General features: G+C 44.9%; 1 protein-coding gene across 1 annotated transcript in view; it reads right to left on the bottom strand.

Moving 5' to 3' along the window:
- Nucleotides 1-18,918, bottom strand: part of Alk (ALK receptor tyrosine kinase) — a 688,619-nt gene that overhangs the window by 46,292 nt on the left and 623,409 nt on the right. Inside the window, exon 12 of the mRNA XM_027424412.2 lies at nt 6,320-6,482. Coding sequence (XP_027280213.2) covers nt 6,320-6,482 — 163 coding nt within the window. The remainder of the gene's footprint in view (nt 1-6,319; nt 6,483-18,918) is intronic.

Below are 18,918 nucleotides of genomic sequence, written 5' to 3'. Positions count from 1 at the left end.
TTCTTAGGTGAGGCTTCAGGGAGGCAGAAGGGAATGAACAAATGAGAATGGGGCACTAGGTAGATCAGGGTATAGCTGGGGGTCCCAGGTCCAGTCATTCTCAGTTTCACTTGGGACCCTCCTCTGGACTGAGCTGATAAAGCACATGTTGGTTCCATGCGGCTGTAGCCTGGATTCTGAATCACACCATGCCAAAACACTCCAGAATAATTACACAGTCCCAGTCTCTGACATGCTCTCCCCAAACCCGGTAAACAATTTACTTTTGATGGTTGACAAATGATGAGAAATTAATATACCTGCCACTCAAGTGGGGAAAATGACTCATAGTGATTCCAATTTACTGGAAATTGCAAGCTAGTACTTTGAACGAGTTGATGCTGTAATTTCTTTGTTTTTCCTCATCTAAATCCATGTCCCCTGGTCAGATGGGATTTTTACTGGGTTTTTGTTTTGTATTATTGACTGTGAGCTATTGTTACCTGGTGTAATTGAGTTGTGAATCTTTTTTAAATAAAGAATTAGTAGCAGATCAAAGTGGCTGCCTGCTGGATTCTGAACTGACAGCACAGCTGGGTCTCAGGAATATTGGCAGTGGTGGTACCTACATAGGAGGGGTGCTGGAGAAAAGATGGCGAGGGGACCTCCCCTCAGAGAAACACAGAAGCATCTCGTTCGTCACCCATAGCCCTCTCCAGATGTGTAACAGACCCACACTCCATCCTGGGCTCTGCCTCTAGCTTGGGGTAAGACCATAGATGAGTGTCTCCCCCAATGAATTCCTCCTCTATGAAATGGGGATGGTCAGATCCAGCCCACGCAGCTTACAGGATTACTGGAAGAACATACGAGGGCATGGCCAGCAGCAGGAACTTTCTGATAATGTTATGTGCATGGGTGCACCCTGGGGGCAGTGTGGAAGGGGTCAATTGCACCTTGGAGTGTGGGCACCTTGGTGGTGTGCTGTCCATTTCTTCCTTCAACACACCTGGCCTGCATAACTCTATGTGCCAACAAAATGGCTCTCTCTAAAACCCTTTATGTTGCAGATGGACTTGTCCTTTGAGAGAAGGGAAGACAACTTCAAGGTCATATCGGCTGGTGGGTGGTGGAAGTTGGACCCAAACTCCATTCTTCTTGCAGCTCATTGATCTTTGCCTAATCCCCCACCTCTGACTTTCCCTGCTCTGTGCGATGACTATCTGCACAATTACTCTAGCAATTCATCATGCCTGTGACATCTCTCCTACTGTTGTCTAGAACTTGATTGGCATTGTAGACTGTTATTGAATTCCTGCCCGTTGACGCTCTTCCCAGAGATTGTGAGGCTCTGGAGTCTCAGTCTTCACTATGAGTCCTGAAATACATACTCACCGCTAGACACATAGTAGGAGCTTCATATCTCAGTGTTGGGCACATGATTTAGAGTCTGACACATAGTGGGAGCTCTGCAGCTCAGTGCTGGGCTCACAGTATGGCCCCACTAGGTTACTTAGTGCTGGTTACACAGGAGTGGTCCCACAGCTCAGCAAGGCCCTCAGAAAGGTCTCCTGGCTGGCTGTGACTTGGTTGAATTATGCTATCCAGCTGTGCACACTGGTCCCTGGAGCCAGGTGAGGAAATGAGTGCCATTGATGGAGACCATCAGAAACAGCTGTGGCCAGGTCGTCCCACTCTACCTGAGATCTGAGGCCTCCTGAAGAGGATGTGAACCGGGAGTGAACTGATATCAGGAGCTATGGTAAATGATTTAAATGTCAGCTTTGAGTATATGTGAGGGGGGTGAGGGTGGGGAAGGATGCAGAGTCCCCAGAGAGGGACGGAGGAAGATGGAAAGGAGGCTGGAGTTGCGAGAGGGATTGAACAGGGAGTCAGAGAGTAAGCTGGGCCGTGCCTGCTTTCTGTTGACTGCTGACTCGGTGTGCTAGATTCCTTAACCCCTCCACATCCGACTTCCTTGTTCACACTGCTCACACCCTCCCCTCCCCTCACACATTCTCATGCTCCCCCCCCATCTCAGAATTGTGCTCCGTCTCCATTTATGATTAGGCTAAGGCTCTTGTCCTCTGCCCAGTACAACTTCATGCTTCTCTTGTGTCTCCCCCGCCCAACCCCAGTGGTCTTCCACTTTCAGCCACTGCAGCTCCCCACTGGGGACACGTCAGAAGGCACTGTTGCACAGTCATGTCCACAAAGCTCTGTATAAGCGGAGCCTTCCCACCGTCCCCAGCCCTCATCCGTCGTAGGAGAGCGGCTACCATCCATGGTCCTTGATCCTTTAACCCCTCCCCATCCAGCTTCACTGCTCACACATCCTTCCTACCCCGCCTTCCAAGCCCGTCTTGGATTAGCCCATCATTGTCATGCCCATGTCTCCTGCCCAAGTTTGTACCCCTTTGACACTTTCCTGGATGACAGTCACTTTCTACCTGCCTCTCACTTCTACCCTCTATTGTCACCAGGGAGTATAAAAAGGCACCTGGAAGGAGAGACTCTAGCCCTGGGACCTCCAGGTATTTTCCTTGCTCCTGTGTAATGACGAAGTGAGGGGCATGTTATAGGATCCTGTCCCTTGCCTCTTCCCAGCTTCCTTTCTTTTTCTCTTGTGGCTGTCTTCCACAAAGGAGATAGCCCAGGATAAAATATGATTTAGAGTCAGGGAAAGCCAGGCGTGGTGGTAGAAGCCTGTGATTCCAGCTTCTTGGGAAGCTCAGACTGAAGAGGTTGGCAAGTTCAATACCAGCCTGGGAAACTGAGTGAATCCTGGTTCAAAATAAAAAGTAAAAATTTAGTTTGCCTAGCATGCACAAGACTCTAGGTTCAATCTCTAGGTATAAAACAGAATGGGACAAAACAAAAAGTGAGTTGAGAGGAGGCCCTTTCAACTGTATACATTTCTGAGGCAGCCTCAGGGATGGAGGCCTCACCTTGGCACACAGCTGGTGGCCAGTGTCAGCCCCCATTTCAACCCCCTGACCAGTGGGACCATCATCGCATCAGGCATCAAGTAGCAGCCAGACAGTACTAAGTGGGCACCACACTCCAGGAGAGATGGATTTTGCAAGGCAAAGGATTTCAACCTTTGTCTTTCTACCTCAAGTCTCCTGGAATACCCCGTGTTTTCTTCTCAGAATAACTGGACTAATTAAATAATAAGTACTCAGGAGAAAAAGTCCACCAGAAGAGGGCAGAAAATTCCCTATGTGAAATGTTGACTTATATGAAGTGTGTGTGTGTGTGTGTGTGTGTGTGTGTGTGTGTGTGTGTGTGTGTGTGTCCATCACTGAGCCTTCCTCAGGGATCTACACAGTTTAAAGGACACCCTCCCATCTCTCCCCTTCTCTCCCCCCTTCCATTTTTCTCCCCTATCACCCTCTTCCTTCCCTTCTTTCTTGTCTTTTCATCTTGGGGATGGAGCCCATGGCCTCACACACGCTAGACTTGAAGACACTTTGACATAATATAAAAAGCAAACCACTAGCTGTCTATGTAGGTTAAGAAGTTAATATAAGCATTATAGCAATTGTCATCAAAGTCCTGAGTATCATCTGGGATGAAGAATGAGGCGAGGGGCGGGGATATGCGTTAGAGCTGAGCTCTAGCATCCAACAGCAACAAAGACAAAAATTCAACTTCCCTTTCTGTTTTGTTTTGATTTCCCATTTTAATATGGCCAGATTAAAACTTTCTCTTTACTAACTTGACCACTTCAAAGTGTATTGCATATGCGTCCAGGAAGGCAATGGCCAGACAAGGCTCTGGCTAGTATATCCTCTGCCAAGGCACATGCAAACAGCTATCTGATCTGGGCAGCTGTTCCATCAACACAGTGTGCTAAGACTGTGTGCTTCATACAGATCAGAACCCCACTAGAATTAGATAGGTTGTGATTAATAATTAATGGCCAAACGAATTTATTATTATTTAATAAGTGTAGTTGGGCTGGCTAGCCAAATCTTCTAAATCTTAGGGCAGGTCTGAAGAAGTCAGAACAAAGTCCTCAGACAGAAAAGTGGGAACAGATGAACGTGAGACCCATTTATTCTTAGAAATTCTGCCATCAGCTACTCCTGTTTCTCCAGCTGATTTCTCTGCCCAAAGGCTAGTAAACCCCTAGTGCATGCACACCCCCTCTCTGCGCGCGCGCGCGCGCACACACACACACACACACACACACACACACACACACACACACACACACCGTGATGAGCACCTGCAGGTATCAGCAAGTCTTACCTCAGACGGAGAGGAAATAGAATATGGGGGAAGAGATTCCATAACCTCTGTACATCTGGAAGTGGGCATGATTCACAACGCCTTGGGGGAAGTGAAGCCTAAAGAACAAGGCATGTCCTGAAGGTGACCTTTGTGGGTGACAAGTGGTTCTTAGTATGGCTTTGGATTTGCTCTGGGCTGGGAGCGCCTCTGATTCTATTTCTTTCCTATGAAGATTCCTAGTAATAACAACAGCAGTGCTATTCACCTCACTGCTCAAGGCACGAGACCTGATAGGACCTGATAGGTCCTCAGCTAGCTCTGTCCCCTTCCCCCTGTTGTGCATGGAGGTTCTGCTGGGAGGTCTGGTTTGCTTGGTGTAGCATGGAAGGATGGCTGGAATCTTTAGGACATTTATGGGTGGTGGGCAGGGATGGAACTTTCTCACATCCTTGCCTAGAATAACCCTTAAAAAGCACCTAGGGGGTGGGGATAACTCAAAACACACTAGGGGAAAACAGGGCAACTTGAGAAGTTTCCTTAGAGTCGGGGGTGGGGGATGCTCTGAGAGCCACAAGGAACATCTACACCAGCTCCAGTGATGCTCTTCTTAGCACAGCTGGGCAGGGCTGGGTGGAAGGAGGGAGCTTCAGCCAGGCCATATTCACCCCAGGTGTCTGAGGCTGGGGTGTTTCTGGACTGTAACTGTTGAGGTCAGGAGACTCTTCTGAGCCTTTTTTCTCTCCTTTCTGAAATGAGGCCTCCAGCAACTGGTCTTGCCTCCATCATAGAGTCCTCCCGAGGACACACAGACATACTTCAGACCAGGGTTTGGTGCAACTCAGTGTTTCTCACAGGATGTATCAGCTCCACCTGGGAACTTTGTGGAATTCACACTTTAGCACCCAAGTCTGCCTACAGAGGTAGACCCTTGAAACCTGGCTATTAACCAGCCCTGCTATCTCACTATTACCTTTGCTTGGTACCATGGACTCAAGGTGGCACAGTGGAATTGCCTGGTCTGGTGGGAAATTGTGAGGCTGGGATGGGCTGAAGACAAACTTCAAGAGTGGTTTGCTTCCCACAAAAATGAAAGAGCCAAGAAAGGAAAAGAACATTAGCTTTTAGGCTGGGGAGATGACCCAGTCCAACCCAGACACTAGTTTGGATTCCTGATGGGGGGGAATTTCCTTCTGTATATATGCTTCTCTTATTGGGTGATGAATAAAACACTGTTGGACATTAAGGCAGGAAGCTAGGTGGGACTAGGAGATGAGGAGAATTCTGAGAAAGGTAGGCAGAGAGGGCACACCAGAACAGTCACCATGTAAGGACCTGGAAGAAAGGACGCACAAGGAGTTCTCCGGTAAGATAAGACAACTTGGAAATACTTAGATTAATAGAAATGGGTTAATCATTAAGACAGAGATAGCCAATAAGAATCCCTAGCCACCATCCAACAGTTTAATAATTAATATATCATCCGAGTGTTCATTTGGGGCTGAAGGGTGGCGGGACCAGTCAGGACAAAGAACTTACAGCAATAGGTTCCCATCATCCACATGAAAAAACCAGGCATTCTTGAAACCCTTGTGCTGTGGGAATGGAAACAGGCAGACCCCTGGAGCACTGGAATTACAGGAGGAAACCCCAAACTCACTAGATAGCCAGCCAGCCTAGCCATTCAGTGAACATGAGGCTCTGTGAGAAACTGTCTCAAAAATAAAGTGGAAAGCATTCTCAGGACCAGCATGGTGCCAGCAAACTTCAGATGCATGTGAACATGTAACAACCCCCCCCACACACATGTGCTACACAAATGGATCAGACTGGATACTTCTATCATGAGCTTCCTATGCCCATCCTAATTATAATTAGTAATAATTCTGAACTAGCTCATATGTTTATCTTTTCCACTAATAGTCTTTGAGTTTTTTTTTTTGAAGACAAAAGACATCTTTGTTGCCACAGTCTACCCTCAGTCATTATATCCCAGTAATGGGCCAGCGTCTGTGGCCCTTGGCATGCTTGGGTTCCCAGGGACACACACACCCAGGTAGGACTTGAGTCTCCTTCTAGGGAGCTGGTCTATTGCTATACATACCTGTAGGTGTCAGTAGCTGGCACTTTCCAAATCTGGATGCCCCTCAAGGGCCCTTCGCTCCCCACCACCACACTCAAGTTGGAGTTCTGGTAGGCGTTGTTGCACTGGGCCTGTGTGGGGCCATGGGGTCCACTGGCCCCACAGGTGGTGAACAGCCAGTGAACTGTGACACAAAAGGAGAGGCAGTCAGTTACTTCCTGGATCTCCCTCTTCCACAGGCCTCCCTGGGATGTCTCCAAGGAGTCTGCTCCAAGGCTTGAGGTATAAATTCAGAGAAGGCACCAAGATTGTGGGAAGAAAATACCACCAGCCATTCAAACTAGATAGTCCTGAAGGGAGGCTACTTGGGCCAGAACCTGGGCCATGTACTGGGGAAGAGATGAAGATGGGAGAAGACTTAGATCAAGAAGGATGCAACCAACCACAATACAGGATAGCAAGTGGGGGACCATAGGAAGATACTTCTAGAACCGTAGCACCGTTCTCTTACGGAGAGGGAGTGGCATCCCCATTCAAGACCAACAGGCACAGGCAATGGCTGAGTATTCTCCTGCTCTCTCACTGTATCCCACGTGGTGCTGGGCAAGCCCCAGATACTTAAGCTATGACACTGTGACTTCATCTAACCTGTTACTAAAGGTTTGCATGAACATCATCGAACCCTGTGGCCGTGTGTGGCTAGAAAGAGCAAACTGGATACAGCATCAGCCCTGTGACCCCACACTTGACTCAGGAACCCTGCAGGTAGGAATAGGAAGCCTCAAGCTCTCTGGTCATGTAAGAGATGCTTTCTTGCAACAGGCCCTCAATGGGGCAAGCCAAAAGCCTGATTATGCCCACTAAGCCAGTTTGGAAATGCAATGAGTGGCTTTTAATTTCTTTCTACAATAGACAGTGTCAAGAATGGAGAAAAACTCCCAATCTTTTAATGCATCTGTATGTGCCCATATGTGAGGGTATATGCAGAGGATAGAGGAAAACCCTGAGTATCATCCTCATCCACTGCCTTTTACACAGGGTCTCTCATTGGACTGTTGCTTACCAGTTAGGCTATACTGGCTGGCCACCAGGCCCTAAGATGTTGTCTCTGCCTATCCCATGCTGGAATTACAAGGGCGTGCCTGGATTTTTTATGTAGGGCCTGGAGATTGAATTCAGGCCCCTATGCTTACACAGCAAGCAGTTCATTGACTGAACCACCTCCCTAGTCAGACTTGTTAAACTCTCTTCCTTTTCCCAGGCCCCCATCTACTCCCTACTGTGGTCTGTCCTTGTCCAGTGTCCTTATGTAGCTTTCTAGGGACATCACGGGAACACAACTGAAACCCTACTTGCCACCTCATCTTCTACTACCGGCACATTTACTTTCAAAGTCCTCTCTTTTAGCCAGGCTCAGTCTTGGAGATCTGTCAGATCTCTTGGCCGCAAATCTAACACCTTTTACAGCTCATAAAAGTGTTAAGAACTGTATTCTTGTAAATAAGCTTCTACTTAAAAATAAATCTCATTTTCAGATGACCCAAATTATTTCTCCTTTTAAAGAGAGATTGAGTCAAATTCTGTGCACAGAAAATGTTGGAAAATTAATTTGAGTGTATGTAGCACCATCACTAAAACATTCAAAAGAAAATTTATTGAAGGCTTTGAACTAATTTGATGATGAAAATGTAAGAGGCCCATTTGACAGTCAGACAGAGGTCACCTTGGCAGGTCTGAAGCCTCAGCCAGCCTTGATTTACTTTTGTGATAGGACCCTGGCCTTGAGGTCTGAAGTTCCAGTGGGATTCTGATGCATACACATTAAATGGGAAGGCTGACATCCACGTGGTTTCTGAAGGTCACTTCAAGGTTTAGGGAAAAAGGAGCCTATTGGCTGATGGTGAGCTAGCTGATCAAATTGTTAACTCAAAGGGCTAACTCTTTATGGAAGGTTCTAGTTTCTTGTTTGTCAGCTCGTCTGTTTGAGGCAGGGTCTCATTGTAGAAAACTCAGGCTGGCTCAAATTCAGGGCAATATTCTGCCTCAGTGCTAAGAGAATGAACTTGCTTCACTATGTTCTGTTTACAAAAGGTATTTTGGCAGAATTTGTCTCTTTACCTGTTCCAATGCCAAAATGACATATGTAGAGGAGTGAGGTGGAAAGACCATGGGCTTTGACATCTTCAAGAACACCTGGTTTGGGGGGAATGACCCTTCATCAATGATGGTTCATGAGACCTTGATCTAGTTCTGTTGTCTGTGAAAGGGGCTAGTGGGCATGCTAAAAGTAGCAGGGAGTTATAAAGATCATGGTAGAGTCCCAAACTCCACAAATAGGAGCTGTATCAACAGGTCCTGCCTGTGTCTAAGGCTGATCTTGTCACTGACAATGGAGAATGTATCCAGGTATCCAGGGGAGTTTCTATGACTATAAATCCCATGTCTACAAACATCTGGGAACTTGAACTCAGTGAGCTGAGCATGAAGCTGGGGCAGAGAATAAAACACAAAATGAAGAAATGAAGTTGAAAGTCCCACCTTTCTGTTACATCTAGCTGGAAGCCCATTCTGCAGACAGCCCATGTCTGTGGCAAACAGCTTGGATGTGGAGAAGCTTTCCCAGCCTGTCCACAGATGAATGGTGCTTTCTTTAGTTAATTCAGCTCAGGACATAACATCTGCACCTTGCTTGAGCACCTAGCCTTGGGTAGAATCCTCTTTAACTTCAGCCTATGTAACTAGAGGGTTCAGAGGTTTTGAGACATTTCAGCTGCAATGTCTGATGAGGTAGGGAGAGGATTATGAGCTTTGGATTCACATGGGCCAAAGTTTCTCATTCTGAACTTTGTCCCTGGATAACTGTGAGACCTGGATGAAATTAAAGCATCTTAGTTGGGGACCTTGACCATGACCATATGAGGTCATGTAACAGAACATGTAGGTTGTGAAAAATTTGGCAACAGTAGAAGGTTTATGAAGGTACAATGACTAAAATTCATTCAAACTCAAACACATAATGAATTTGAAATGTTTCTGGCAGTGTTCATCAATGTTGTATCCTGTGACTTTATTGTTGTCTTGATTACACACACACACACACACACACACACACACACACACACACACACACACTTTGTGTGCCATCACATCACACAATGCCAACAAATGCTGCCTTGAAATATCAAAGCTCATACTTGAGACCATTGTACGTTGTGAGTTGCAGCATCTTTACTACACGTACAAAATTTCCTCTTATAAAACAGAATAGTTAAATTATCATAAACAGAACTTTAATAGTTTTCATGCCAAAATTCTTCAGCACGTGGAGTTGAAACTGATATATCTTAGGATTGCATTGTGTTGGACAAACAAGCATATTTATCATTAGTATGCAAATTTACTTCCCTCTTTTATAATTGTTAACATTATATGTATATCAAAGATTTGTTTTGAAATAAATTTCTTTGTGACTTATTATCAATAAATGCTTGATATATTATACCCATTTTATATCTATTTTCCCAAGGTCATGTCACAACTTCTCAGGCTAAGAGAGTTGCAAATAGACATGGTTTCAGAAGACCTGGGTTAGATTACATGACCTGTCTGAGCCTTGATTTTTCTAATCTGAACAAATGGAGATTATACTACTTACTGCTTAGATTTCCAATGGAAATTAAAATACTAACCTAAGCCAAGTGCTTATCATAGCATGTAACAGTAGAGGGATACATTGAAGACAGTTACAAACCATGTGGTACTTCCGTGTTCAGTTCCTCACTGTGGGGATCAGACACCCATCCTCAAGATTTATGCTCCCATTCCAGTAAGGAGCGACTCTAGGGCCATTTCTCAACAGAGGCACCAGTATTTTTCCAAACTCAATGGACATGTATTAGTCTCAGGTGGTTTCCATACACAAAATTTTGTTTTTACTTTCAGCAATTTGTGATGGAAAGGTCCAGAGAGGAAACTTTTTCTAAAGTGGATTCCATGGGAATAGAGGATTTGCCATCCCAGGTCAGACTCATGATTCATCCAGCCAGAATTTTGCTGCTCCCAGCAGCCTTTGGAGCAAGATGGTGGTCCCTGTTCTTGCAGATAGCTCTGACCCCTGTAAATCTGCCTGGCTTTGCTTGGAATCAATTTATGTTTCCTACACTGCCACCCCTTGGGGATACAGACTTTCTGCATTTATTGCCTCTTGTTCAAGGCCTATCTTGCTTCTCTGCTGGTTTGTCTTGCCCAAGTTTGATGCCATTGATTCTCTTTATTCTTTCTGGACATCTTACAGACATACCTAGATGTTTCATTAAGATGGGACATTTAGTCGTTCCCAAACCACCTGATGACAAAGGCTTTGGGGATTTAGATTCAGTAGAGCTTATCTGGAGTCAGGAGGGAATCCTTATATAAAAACTCTTCCATATTTGTACGATAGTCCCATCTATCTCATCATTGTGATGAAGAAAGAACATTAGTGACCCTTGTGATCTTGTCAGTGTTGGGGAAGGGTTCAAAGTTGAGCATTACTTCTTCTCTGTCTAGGGCCCCCTAGTGGTGATCAACTCTCTGCCTTGAAGACTTGCACCCTTTTAAGATGTTCATACATCAGTCTCTGCCCTGCTGTGTCTTTCTAAAGAGAATAATTCGCTTGTTGATGTGAGTGTCCTAGAATGGAACTGTTTGTACCTATGTCTCTGTGTAAGGGGACTTGATAATTCTCTATTTCAAAAGTCCCTCAGAAGGTTCTTGTTTGAGTTAGGCTCTAATTATTTTCAGGTCCTTGCCCAAGGTGTATACTAATGCTCTAACCCTGGTGATGTTTACTGCTGTGAGCCTAGGTAGGTTCCTGAGGAGTCTTCTGGAACAAGGGATGGTAGAAGCAGGGTAGGCATGACTTCTAGGCAAAGATAGGTCAGAGCCACAAAACAGCAGACAGGTAGTAGGATCAGTTTAGCAGTGTCCCTAGAGTGGAAGGCATTGGCCATGGCATGGTCTTATAATTGAAAGAGACTGGTCTAAGATCTGAGGGACAAGGGAATTAGCTGTAGTGGCTCTGGGGATCAGAAATCAAGGCAAGCTTTGACCCTTACTTAGGTAGAAGCTATTTGTTTCCTTTGGAGTGTATGTACCTGTGAGACCTGAACCTTAACTACCTGAGAGGCAGGCCTATCCACAAAAGGAACAAAAACCCTTCAGTATATATTGTGAATGTAATGCAGTGCACACTCTCTCAGTGGGTCAGGCACTGTGCTTTCATATACAAATTCAATGCCTTTGAACTTGTGGAAATGCTGTATGCTAAAGGTAGTATTCTCATTAAGAATCAGGACATTTGCCTTGCTGGATGGTGGTGGCATGTGCCTTTACTCCCAGCACTCGGGAGACAGAGGCAGGCAAATCTCGGAGTTTGAGGCCAGCTTGATCTACAGAGTGAGTTCCAGGACAGCCAGGGCTACAAAGAGAAACCCTGACTTGAAAACAAAGCAAAACAAAACAAAAAAGGAATCAGGAAATGCATACTCAGCAAATCCAAGTAAGTGAATAATTGGCCAAGACACAAATTCAGTGCAATTTTCCTATGCCAACTTCAAGGATTACAAAGGAGCTAGTGGGACTGGGGCTACAGATAACCCAGTGAAGTGTTTGCCATGCAAGCAGGAAGGCATGAGTTTGATCCTCTGTACCCACGTAAAAAGCCAGACTATTCCAGCACTGGTGGGAGTCGGGCTGGGAGACAGGTAGATATTTAGGGCTCATTGGCTAGACATCTTAGCCATATCAATGAGTTCCAGGTTCAGTTGGCATTGTGCTATGTTCTTGTAATTCCAGTGCTGGGGAAGCAGAGGTAGGGGATGTCTTAGGTTCTCACAGGCCAGCCAGCTGAGTCTAAAAATGTTGAACCCCGTGACCTTGTGAGAGACTTTGCCTCCTGAGGAAACACCACCTGAGGCTGACTTCTGGCTTCACACATACAAGAACATGTGAATGCACACACACACACACACACACACACACACACACACACACACACACACACACAAAAAAACAATACTAGGATCACCAGGAATGCCTGTCCACCTCCCAGCATCTGCAACTAGAACATTTCCAAGCCATAGAGACTTTACTTTTCAGTCCCTGAGCCTGGGCTGCAATTCTGGATGGAATGACCACATCCAAGTTGCTCAGATCCATGAGAGGACAGGTGAGAATCTAGTCATTTTACTGCTGTGATTGGACTCTCAGTCCCAGAAAATCCCACAGCGGCCACGATAGTACCTTAGCCTAGCAAAGAGTAGGGGCTTTATTGAGTCATGGGAATGAGGAAAGAAAAGCAGGAGGCCAAGATAGGGGTTCTAGTCCCAGGGGTGTCCCAGGGATTTAGATGGTGTCAAAAAAGGAAATCCAGTTACTGGGCTGTTAAGTTATAGAGCAGCAGTGCCAAGGAGAAGGCCAGCACTACATGCCACCAGTCACAACTTCAGTGTCAGGAGAGAGGATTAAGGTCACAGCGAGATTGCTAGGGAGGCAGACTAAAGCTGGGGTGCCAATCTAAGGCTCCCCATAGCTCCTCTGCTAAGATTCTATATTGGTTCCCAAAGCTCTGCGAAGCCTTAAGGGCATGAAATGGCCCCCAGGGAAGAGATATGATGAGGTCAGGGGAGGTAGGAATCTTACCTCTTCCTTAAAAAAATAATAAAAATATCCCTATTTTATTAAAAGTCTTTTATGGGAGAAAAGAGCCCATATTTATCTTGTTGTTACACACACCACACACTAGAAACATAGCTGAATACTCATTCACATTTAAATTGTACAAAGAACCCACAAACATGAAGATACTGATTGGTTACAGACATCTGAGTAAAGAAAAATCCATTAAGCACTGGGTTTCATTTTAAGTATATTGCAGAGCCCTTCAAGAAGAAACAAATCAATTAGTAATATGCAGCACAATGTTTAAAAGATAGGCCAGACAGTGATTGTGCTGGTTTTATTGCTGTTGCTAAGGCATCTCATCTGCTCAATTCAGTGCAAAGAAATAAAGTGTGATACAAAGGAAAATAAGTTCTCAGCTATCTCTATTAATCACAGCAATGAGGGTCTGCCTCAGGTTCAAGCCCTGTGTTTGTCGTACCAAAGAATAGCACTTGGCGTCTCGTGTGGAACATTTGATTGAGCTCCATTGGAATTGAATTTTAGCCATAACCATTGACGAAGCTCAACTTCACTGAAGCTATGCACCGTGGACTATCTGCACGGTACCCTACATCCTATTAAATAAATATCAGGCCCAAATCTGATTAGTCATCCAACTATAAATGTATATGGCACCATTCCTTACTGAAAGCAGGGAGAATGACCTTTGCTTTGCTACTCATGAAGTTGGTTTGTTCCCTAAGTAGGACAAAATGAAAACAATGTATATATTTTTAATCCTTCCTGGGTTAAAACAGCCTCTACCACCTGTCCCAACTCTATGATCAGCCTGATAGCGTGATCTCCGCAACTGCCAAAGAGTGACATGGATTTAGACCCCTGGTATTTTACTGTATACTATTGTAACAGATAGCTTTGGGTTTTTGTTGTTTTTTAAGTCCTGGCTTAGTCCTCTGTTCAGCTGCAAGTGCTAACAAGAAGACTCCAGCCTGTTAAGTAGCCACTTGGGAACTAAATCATTCTCTCTGTTTAGTGTCACAACAGGAGACCCTTGGACAATGATAAAAAAAATTAAGACTTTTAGTTTTAAAATAAATCACGGAGGAAAACACACAAATCAAGTGTATATTATTGTAAAGCAAGTACTACTACCCAGAACAAGAAAGAAAACTTGGCCAGTGGCATCGTGGCCTCTCCAGCCTTTACTTCCTTGCTCTTCAAAGGGATCATCTTCTGGAGTACATTACAATCACTGTTTTGAATTTCTCAGTAGTTTTACCCCCCCCCCGTTCATTGCACCTAAGTAGCATTCTCTAGCCTCTCCCATTAATTTTCCTTTTGTGGGACTGAGGACTGAACCCTGAGCTTTGCATATGAGAGGCAAACTCTCATCAGTGAGTTACAGCCCCACCTCCCTACCTTACTTCCCTTTCTCTAAATTGCCCAGACTCTGTTTCCCAAATTGCTGAGATTACAGGCCTGGATGCACGCGCGCGCGCGTGTGTGTATGTATAAAAGTATATTTATATATATATATATATTATATAATTTTTGTTTCTTTAAGTGACAGAATTCTCCTCTACTTTTTCTTTTGCTTGATTTTATCTTTTGAGGAAGAGGGCCCTTTGATTTGTGGCTTTTTGAAGAGTCTGGATTTTGTGTTTTGGGGTTCAGGTCTACACAGTGCTCTGTCCTGGAAGCTTGCCAGCTATATCATCTCTTCCCTAGACAGTGGGTGGTGCTTGTTCATAAGGTACCAAATGCCCCATCATTGCTCTGCCTCTTTTAACACTGCCTCTTCTTGAGGCTCGCAGTATAGAAACATTTACTGGAAACTACAGACTGATGTTGTTTTAATGATATCTTTTTCTCATTGACTATCTGTGACAAGGTGTTGTCTGTCATATGCAATGTGGTCACTCAGAGAAAGGACAAGAGTAATAAAGGCAGTGTTATCATTCATTTCTGTCTCCTTGTTTCTGACTTTCAAGATATGGAATTGGTTTCACATTATCTGAAGTTGCCCAATTAAATATTTGCACATCATTATGAATCTATGAATTTAAATGTATTTTTTTAGTTTGATAATCATAATCAGTATCCTTTGGAAGCTCAAACTGCCTATCTTCAGTCAGTGGGAGAGGCTGGAGTCTTTTTATATGACTCTACAAGACATTTTAAGCTTCCTTGTGTTAGACATACACATGAAAAATTTATCAAGACACAGGCATAGGCAAGGAATTTCTCCAAAGGACTCAAATATCTCAGGAAATAATGCTATGGACTGGCAATATGGGATTGTATGAAATGAAAACATTTCTGCTCAGCAGAGAGCCTACACCATGAGAGAATCATATTTGCTTCCTATATATTGACAGAGGATTACTATCCAAAGTATGTAAAGAACTAAAAAACCTAAACACATACACAAAACTCCAAACCCCACAACAACCCGAACAATCTATACAAGAGCAAATGAAATGAACAAATATTTCTTAAAAGATTAAAGTAAATGACCAAGAAATATGAAAAATCTTTACCATCCTTAGCCATCAGGGGAATACAAATTAAGACTCCACTGACCTTCCACATCATTCTAGTCAGAATGGCTATCAAAGAAAACAGAGCGAATGATGGCTAGGATGTGGGGAAAAGGAAACCTCATACACTCCTGGTGAGATCGTAGATTAGTTCAGCCACTTGGAAATCAGTATGGAGGCTCCTGTAAGAACTCAAAATAGACTAAGATTCAGCTCTACTGTTCTCGGGCATAAACTCACATACAAGACATACCTGCTACCACACCGATCTGGGGGGTTATAATACTAGATACTTTGTCTCCATTCACTCCTATTTTGAGGCTCTTGGAAGGTAACTAATTTAGCATCATTTTGTTGTAAATGTTGCCCTCAGGTTTTTGGGTCTGATTTAAGGTCTGTGTCTATGTAAGGATTTAGAGATGTTGAAAACAAAGCAAAGCATCAAACAAATTTTGCTGTCTCCACCATCACTGCCTTTCTCCCAGAATATCTGAGAAAACAAAATCAACAGCCCAACCCATTTGCTACGATCAGCCCTTTAGGGTACCTTTCTGGAGAGACCCTTTTCATCCACCTCTGCCCTCTGGCAGCTGATGTTCTAATTTGCTTCAGGGATGTCTCCAAACACCATGGTCTTGAACCTTCTGCCTTTCTCTGGTTAGATACTCCCCACTAAGGACAATTTAACCTTAGCAGTGCCACCTAGTTTAATGAGTTGTTCAGGGCCATCTGAACTTTCAGTAAATGATCCCGGGTACAGATATTTTATATGCATCTGTTTTTCTTCCCTCTCAGAACTTCAGCAGATTCTACTGTATTTTGTATACAATATCAAGGGTGTGAGAGGAGACCTCTATCTTCCATGGCTCAGACTGGAGGCCCCTGACTTTCATCTCAGAGTGTTGGAATGTACTTACATTTCCTGTTTAGTGGCTGGGAGTGCTGGAAGTTTAAATCCAGATAAGAGGGTGCCACGATGGTGCTGAGCTAGCATAATTGGGAATGCGTTTAGGCTTTCGACTTCAGCATATTTAATTACAGCACATTTGAGTAGCATCTCCATCCTCCAGTGAGCTTCAGTTTTACAAACGTGTTAAGTCAATATAAAAGAAAGGAAAAAGGGTTGCTGCTTTCATCGCCTAATAATAAATCGTGTGAAAAGTCAAACAATAAGCCTGGGATGGTAGAGCAAGCCTGAGGCTGAGTGAGGAAGGAAGGCACTGTCCTTCCACAACACACTCCTACGGTCTCCTGGCGAATTTTCACTTGCTGTCCTCTGGTTTGTTTCAATGGGAATTATTTGTTTGTACATGCAGCACACACACTTGTATGTGCTCCTATGCTATGTATGCATGCGCTTGTGTGCAGTTACCCATGACCCCCTGACTGGGGTTCACTCACACAAAGCTCCCGAGGTGGTCATGGCTCATCTGTCCTTTGCTGATGGAAGCTTTAGGTGGTAACAGCTATGGTAATACCAGCCCTGGTTAGCTATGAGCTCTCAGATGAGAGCTAACTGGACTGTTGCCCTTTGGCCTCCTTTGCTCCATATGAAGTTTCTCTACATAGGTGAGATGTCTCATAAATAGTGAAGTATCCTGGGACAGAGACCAGAGGCCTGGATCCCCTGCTGCTGGGAGGTGACAACTCTCCTGAGAGAGGGATCTCCCAACCAGCAGGCAGCAAGTCAGGGCTGTTGAGATAAAAGCTGCTTTCAGGACTGAATTACCCTAAACAGCTCTGACACCCAGCAATCTGCAGGAGCTTAATGGCGCCTGTGATGGCTGCTGCTTTGTGTTCTCAGCTACCCCCTGCTCCCTGAGGGAAACTCAGTCACACGTAGGAGAAGAAAAAGGTCACAGGGGGTGGGGGTGAGGGGCAACAAAAGCCAATTCACTGTCCTGAAAGCAGAGCTGTAAAAATTAAGTTAAGGGAGGCTTTGGGCTAATTCAGTTATCCCCATGTTGGCTTCAGGCCAGAGCTGGGCTAATAAAGTATTTGATGTTGACATGGGTACTGTGGACTCAGCCATCTGCAGATTATACATAATGTATTTGGTGGCAAGGCTAAAGTGGGAAGTGATGGTAGGTTGCTCAAATACTGGCTCTGCACCACACAGGTGAGAAGAACCAGAAACTTCTGCCCTGCTAAGTTCTTCTAGGACAAGACTTGCTTGTCGTTAGGATTCCCTGTCTCTGAGAGAGACAGAGGGCAGTGTTGGAAGCCACACCGTAACTACTTGGCCCTCCAGAGCTTTGCTGGTTGTATGCCCCATCTCAGCTTAATACCACCCTCCCAGGCAGGTAGGATTATGACCCCTCTGGAGGATGGGCAGGCAGGGGTAGGCAGCCCAACTAGTCAGGAGATTTCAAATTAGAAAAAATTCCAGACAGTTCTGACTGCTAGGTCTGGGTCTCAGGCCTTGAAGACGGTTGGAGACCCATGAGAGGGTGAGGCATCCCAAAGCCAAGGGCAGAGCTGAAGACAGTGGGAGAACATTAGGACAGGATGTTCAACCCCAAGAGCAAGACTGGTAGGTGGGAGGCAAGAGAAGACATGGGTTTTCTCTCACTCCTGCCTGCAGGGCAGGTGTGCTGGCTGTAGCCACAATGGCCATTTTAGGATCATGAGGAAAAGGCCACGAGGGACACAGAGATGTGAGTCTTGATAGCACCAGGTACTGAACTAACAACAGTAGCCACTTAATAGTGCCACCCAATAGACATCAACAGCTATCTATGATATTTTTATTGTACTTTAATTTTTTTTTTTTTTTTTGGTTTGGTTTTTCAAGACAGGATCCATCTGTGTAACCTTGGCTGTCCTGGAACTTGCTTTGAGTGCTGGGATTAAAGGCATGCACAACCACCTCCCAGCCTTTATGTTAAATTTTTAATGGGTCCTGGTTTAACCTAACAGAACATCCTAGATCAAGGCCTCCCACTCACTTGCAATGGAAACCCCACTGACCTGAGGTCTGGCTACAAGGCTTCAAACAGTAACATCAATGAAGTGAGACAGGTTTCCCAAGTCCTCCTTAGACACTGGCTGTTAGTATTCAGGCATCTGTACTGGCCTGTCCTTGGGGTTCTGACAGAATATGTCCTCAGCTGTGGCCATCAAGAGCACCATCTGTGCACATTCACTATATTCCCTTTTAAAAGGGCCCTGCCCACCTCTCATCTCTCTCTCTCTCTCTCTCTCTCTCTCTCTCTCTCTCTCTCTCTCTCTCTCTGCCTGTCTTTCTGACCCCCCTTTCTCCTCTGCTACTCCTATCCCCAGAGGTTGATTTCTCCCCTCCCCTTTTCCCCATTCCCCTAATAAAAGACCCCTCCACACGAGCTCTGTCACATGGCATCTTTTTCTCTTGTGCCTCTTTTAAAATTACAACACTGGCCCATGGCTTCCTTGGTGGAG

This window comes from Cricetulus griseus, chromosome 7, assembly GCF_003668045.3.
Source record: "Cricetulus griseus strain 17A/GY chromosome 7, alternate assembly CriGri-PICRH-1.0, whole genome shotgun sequence".
Taxonomy (NCBI): domain Eukaryota; kingdom Metazoa; phylum Chordata; class Mammalia; order Rodentia; family Cricetidae; genus Cricetulus; species Cricetulus griseus.
The sequence above is the reverse complement of the archived record's forward strand: the minus strand, read 5'-3'. Positions and strand labels throughout refer to the sequence as shown.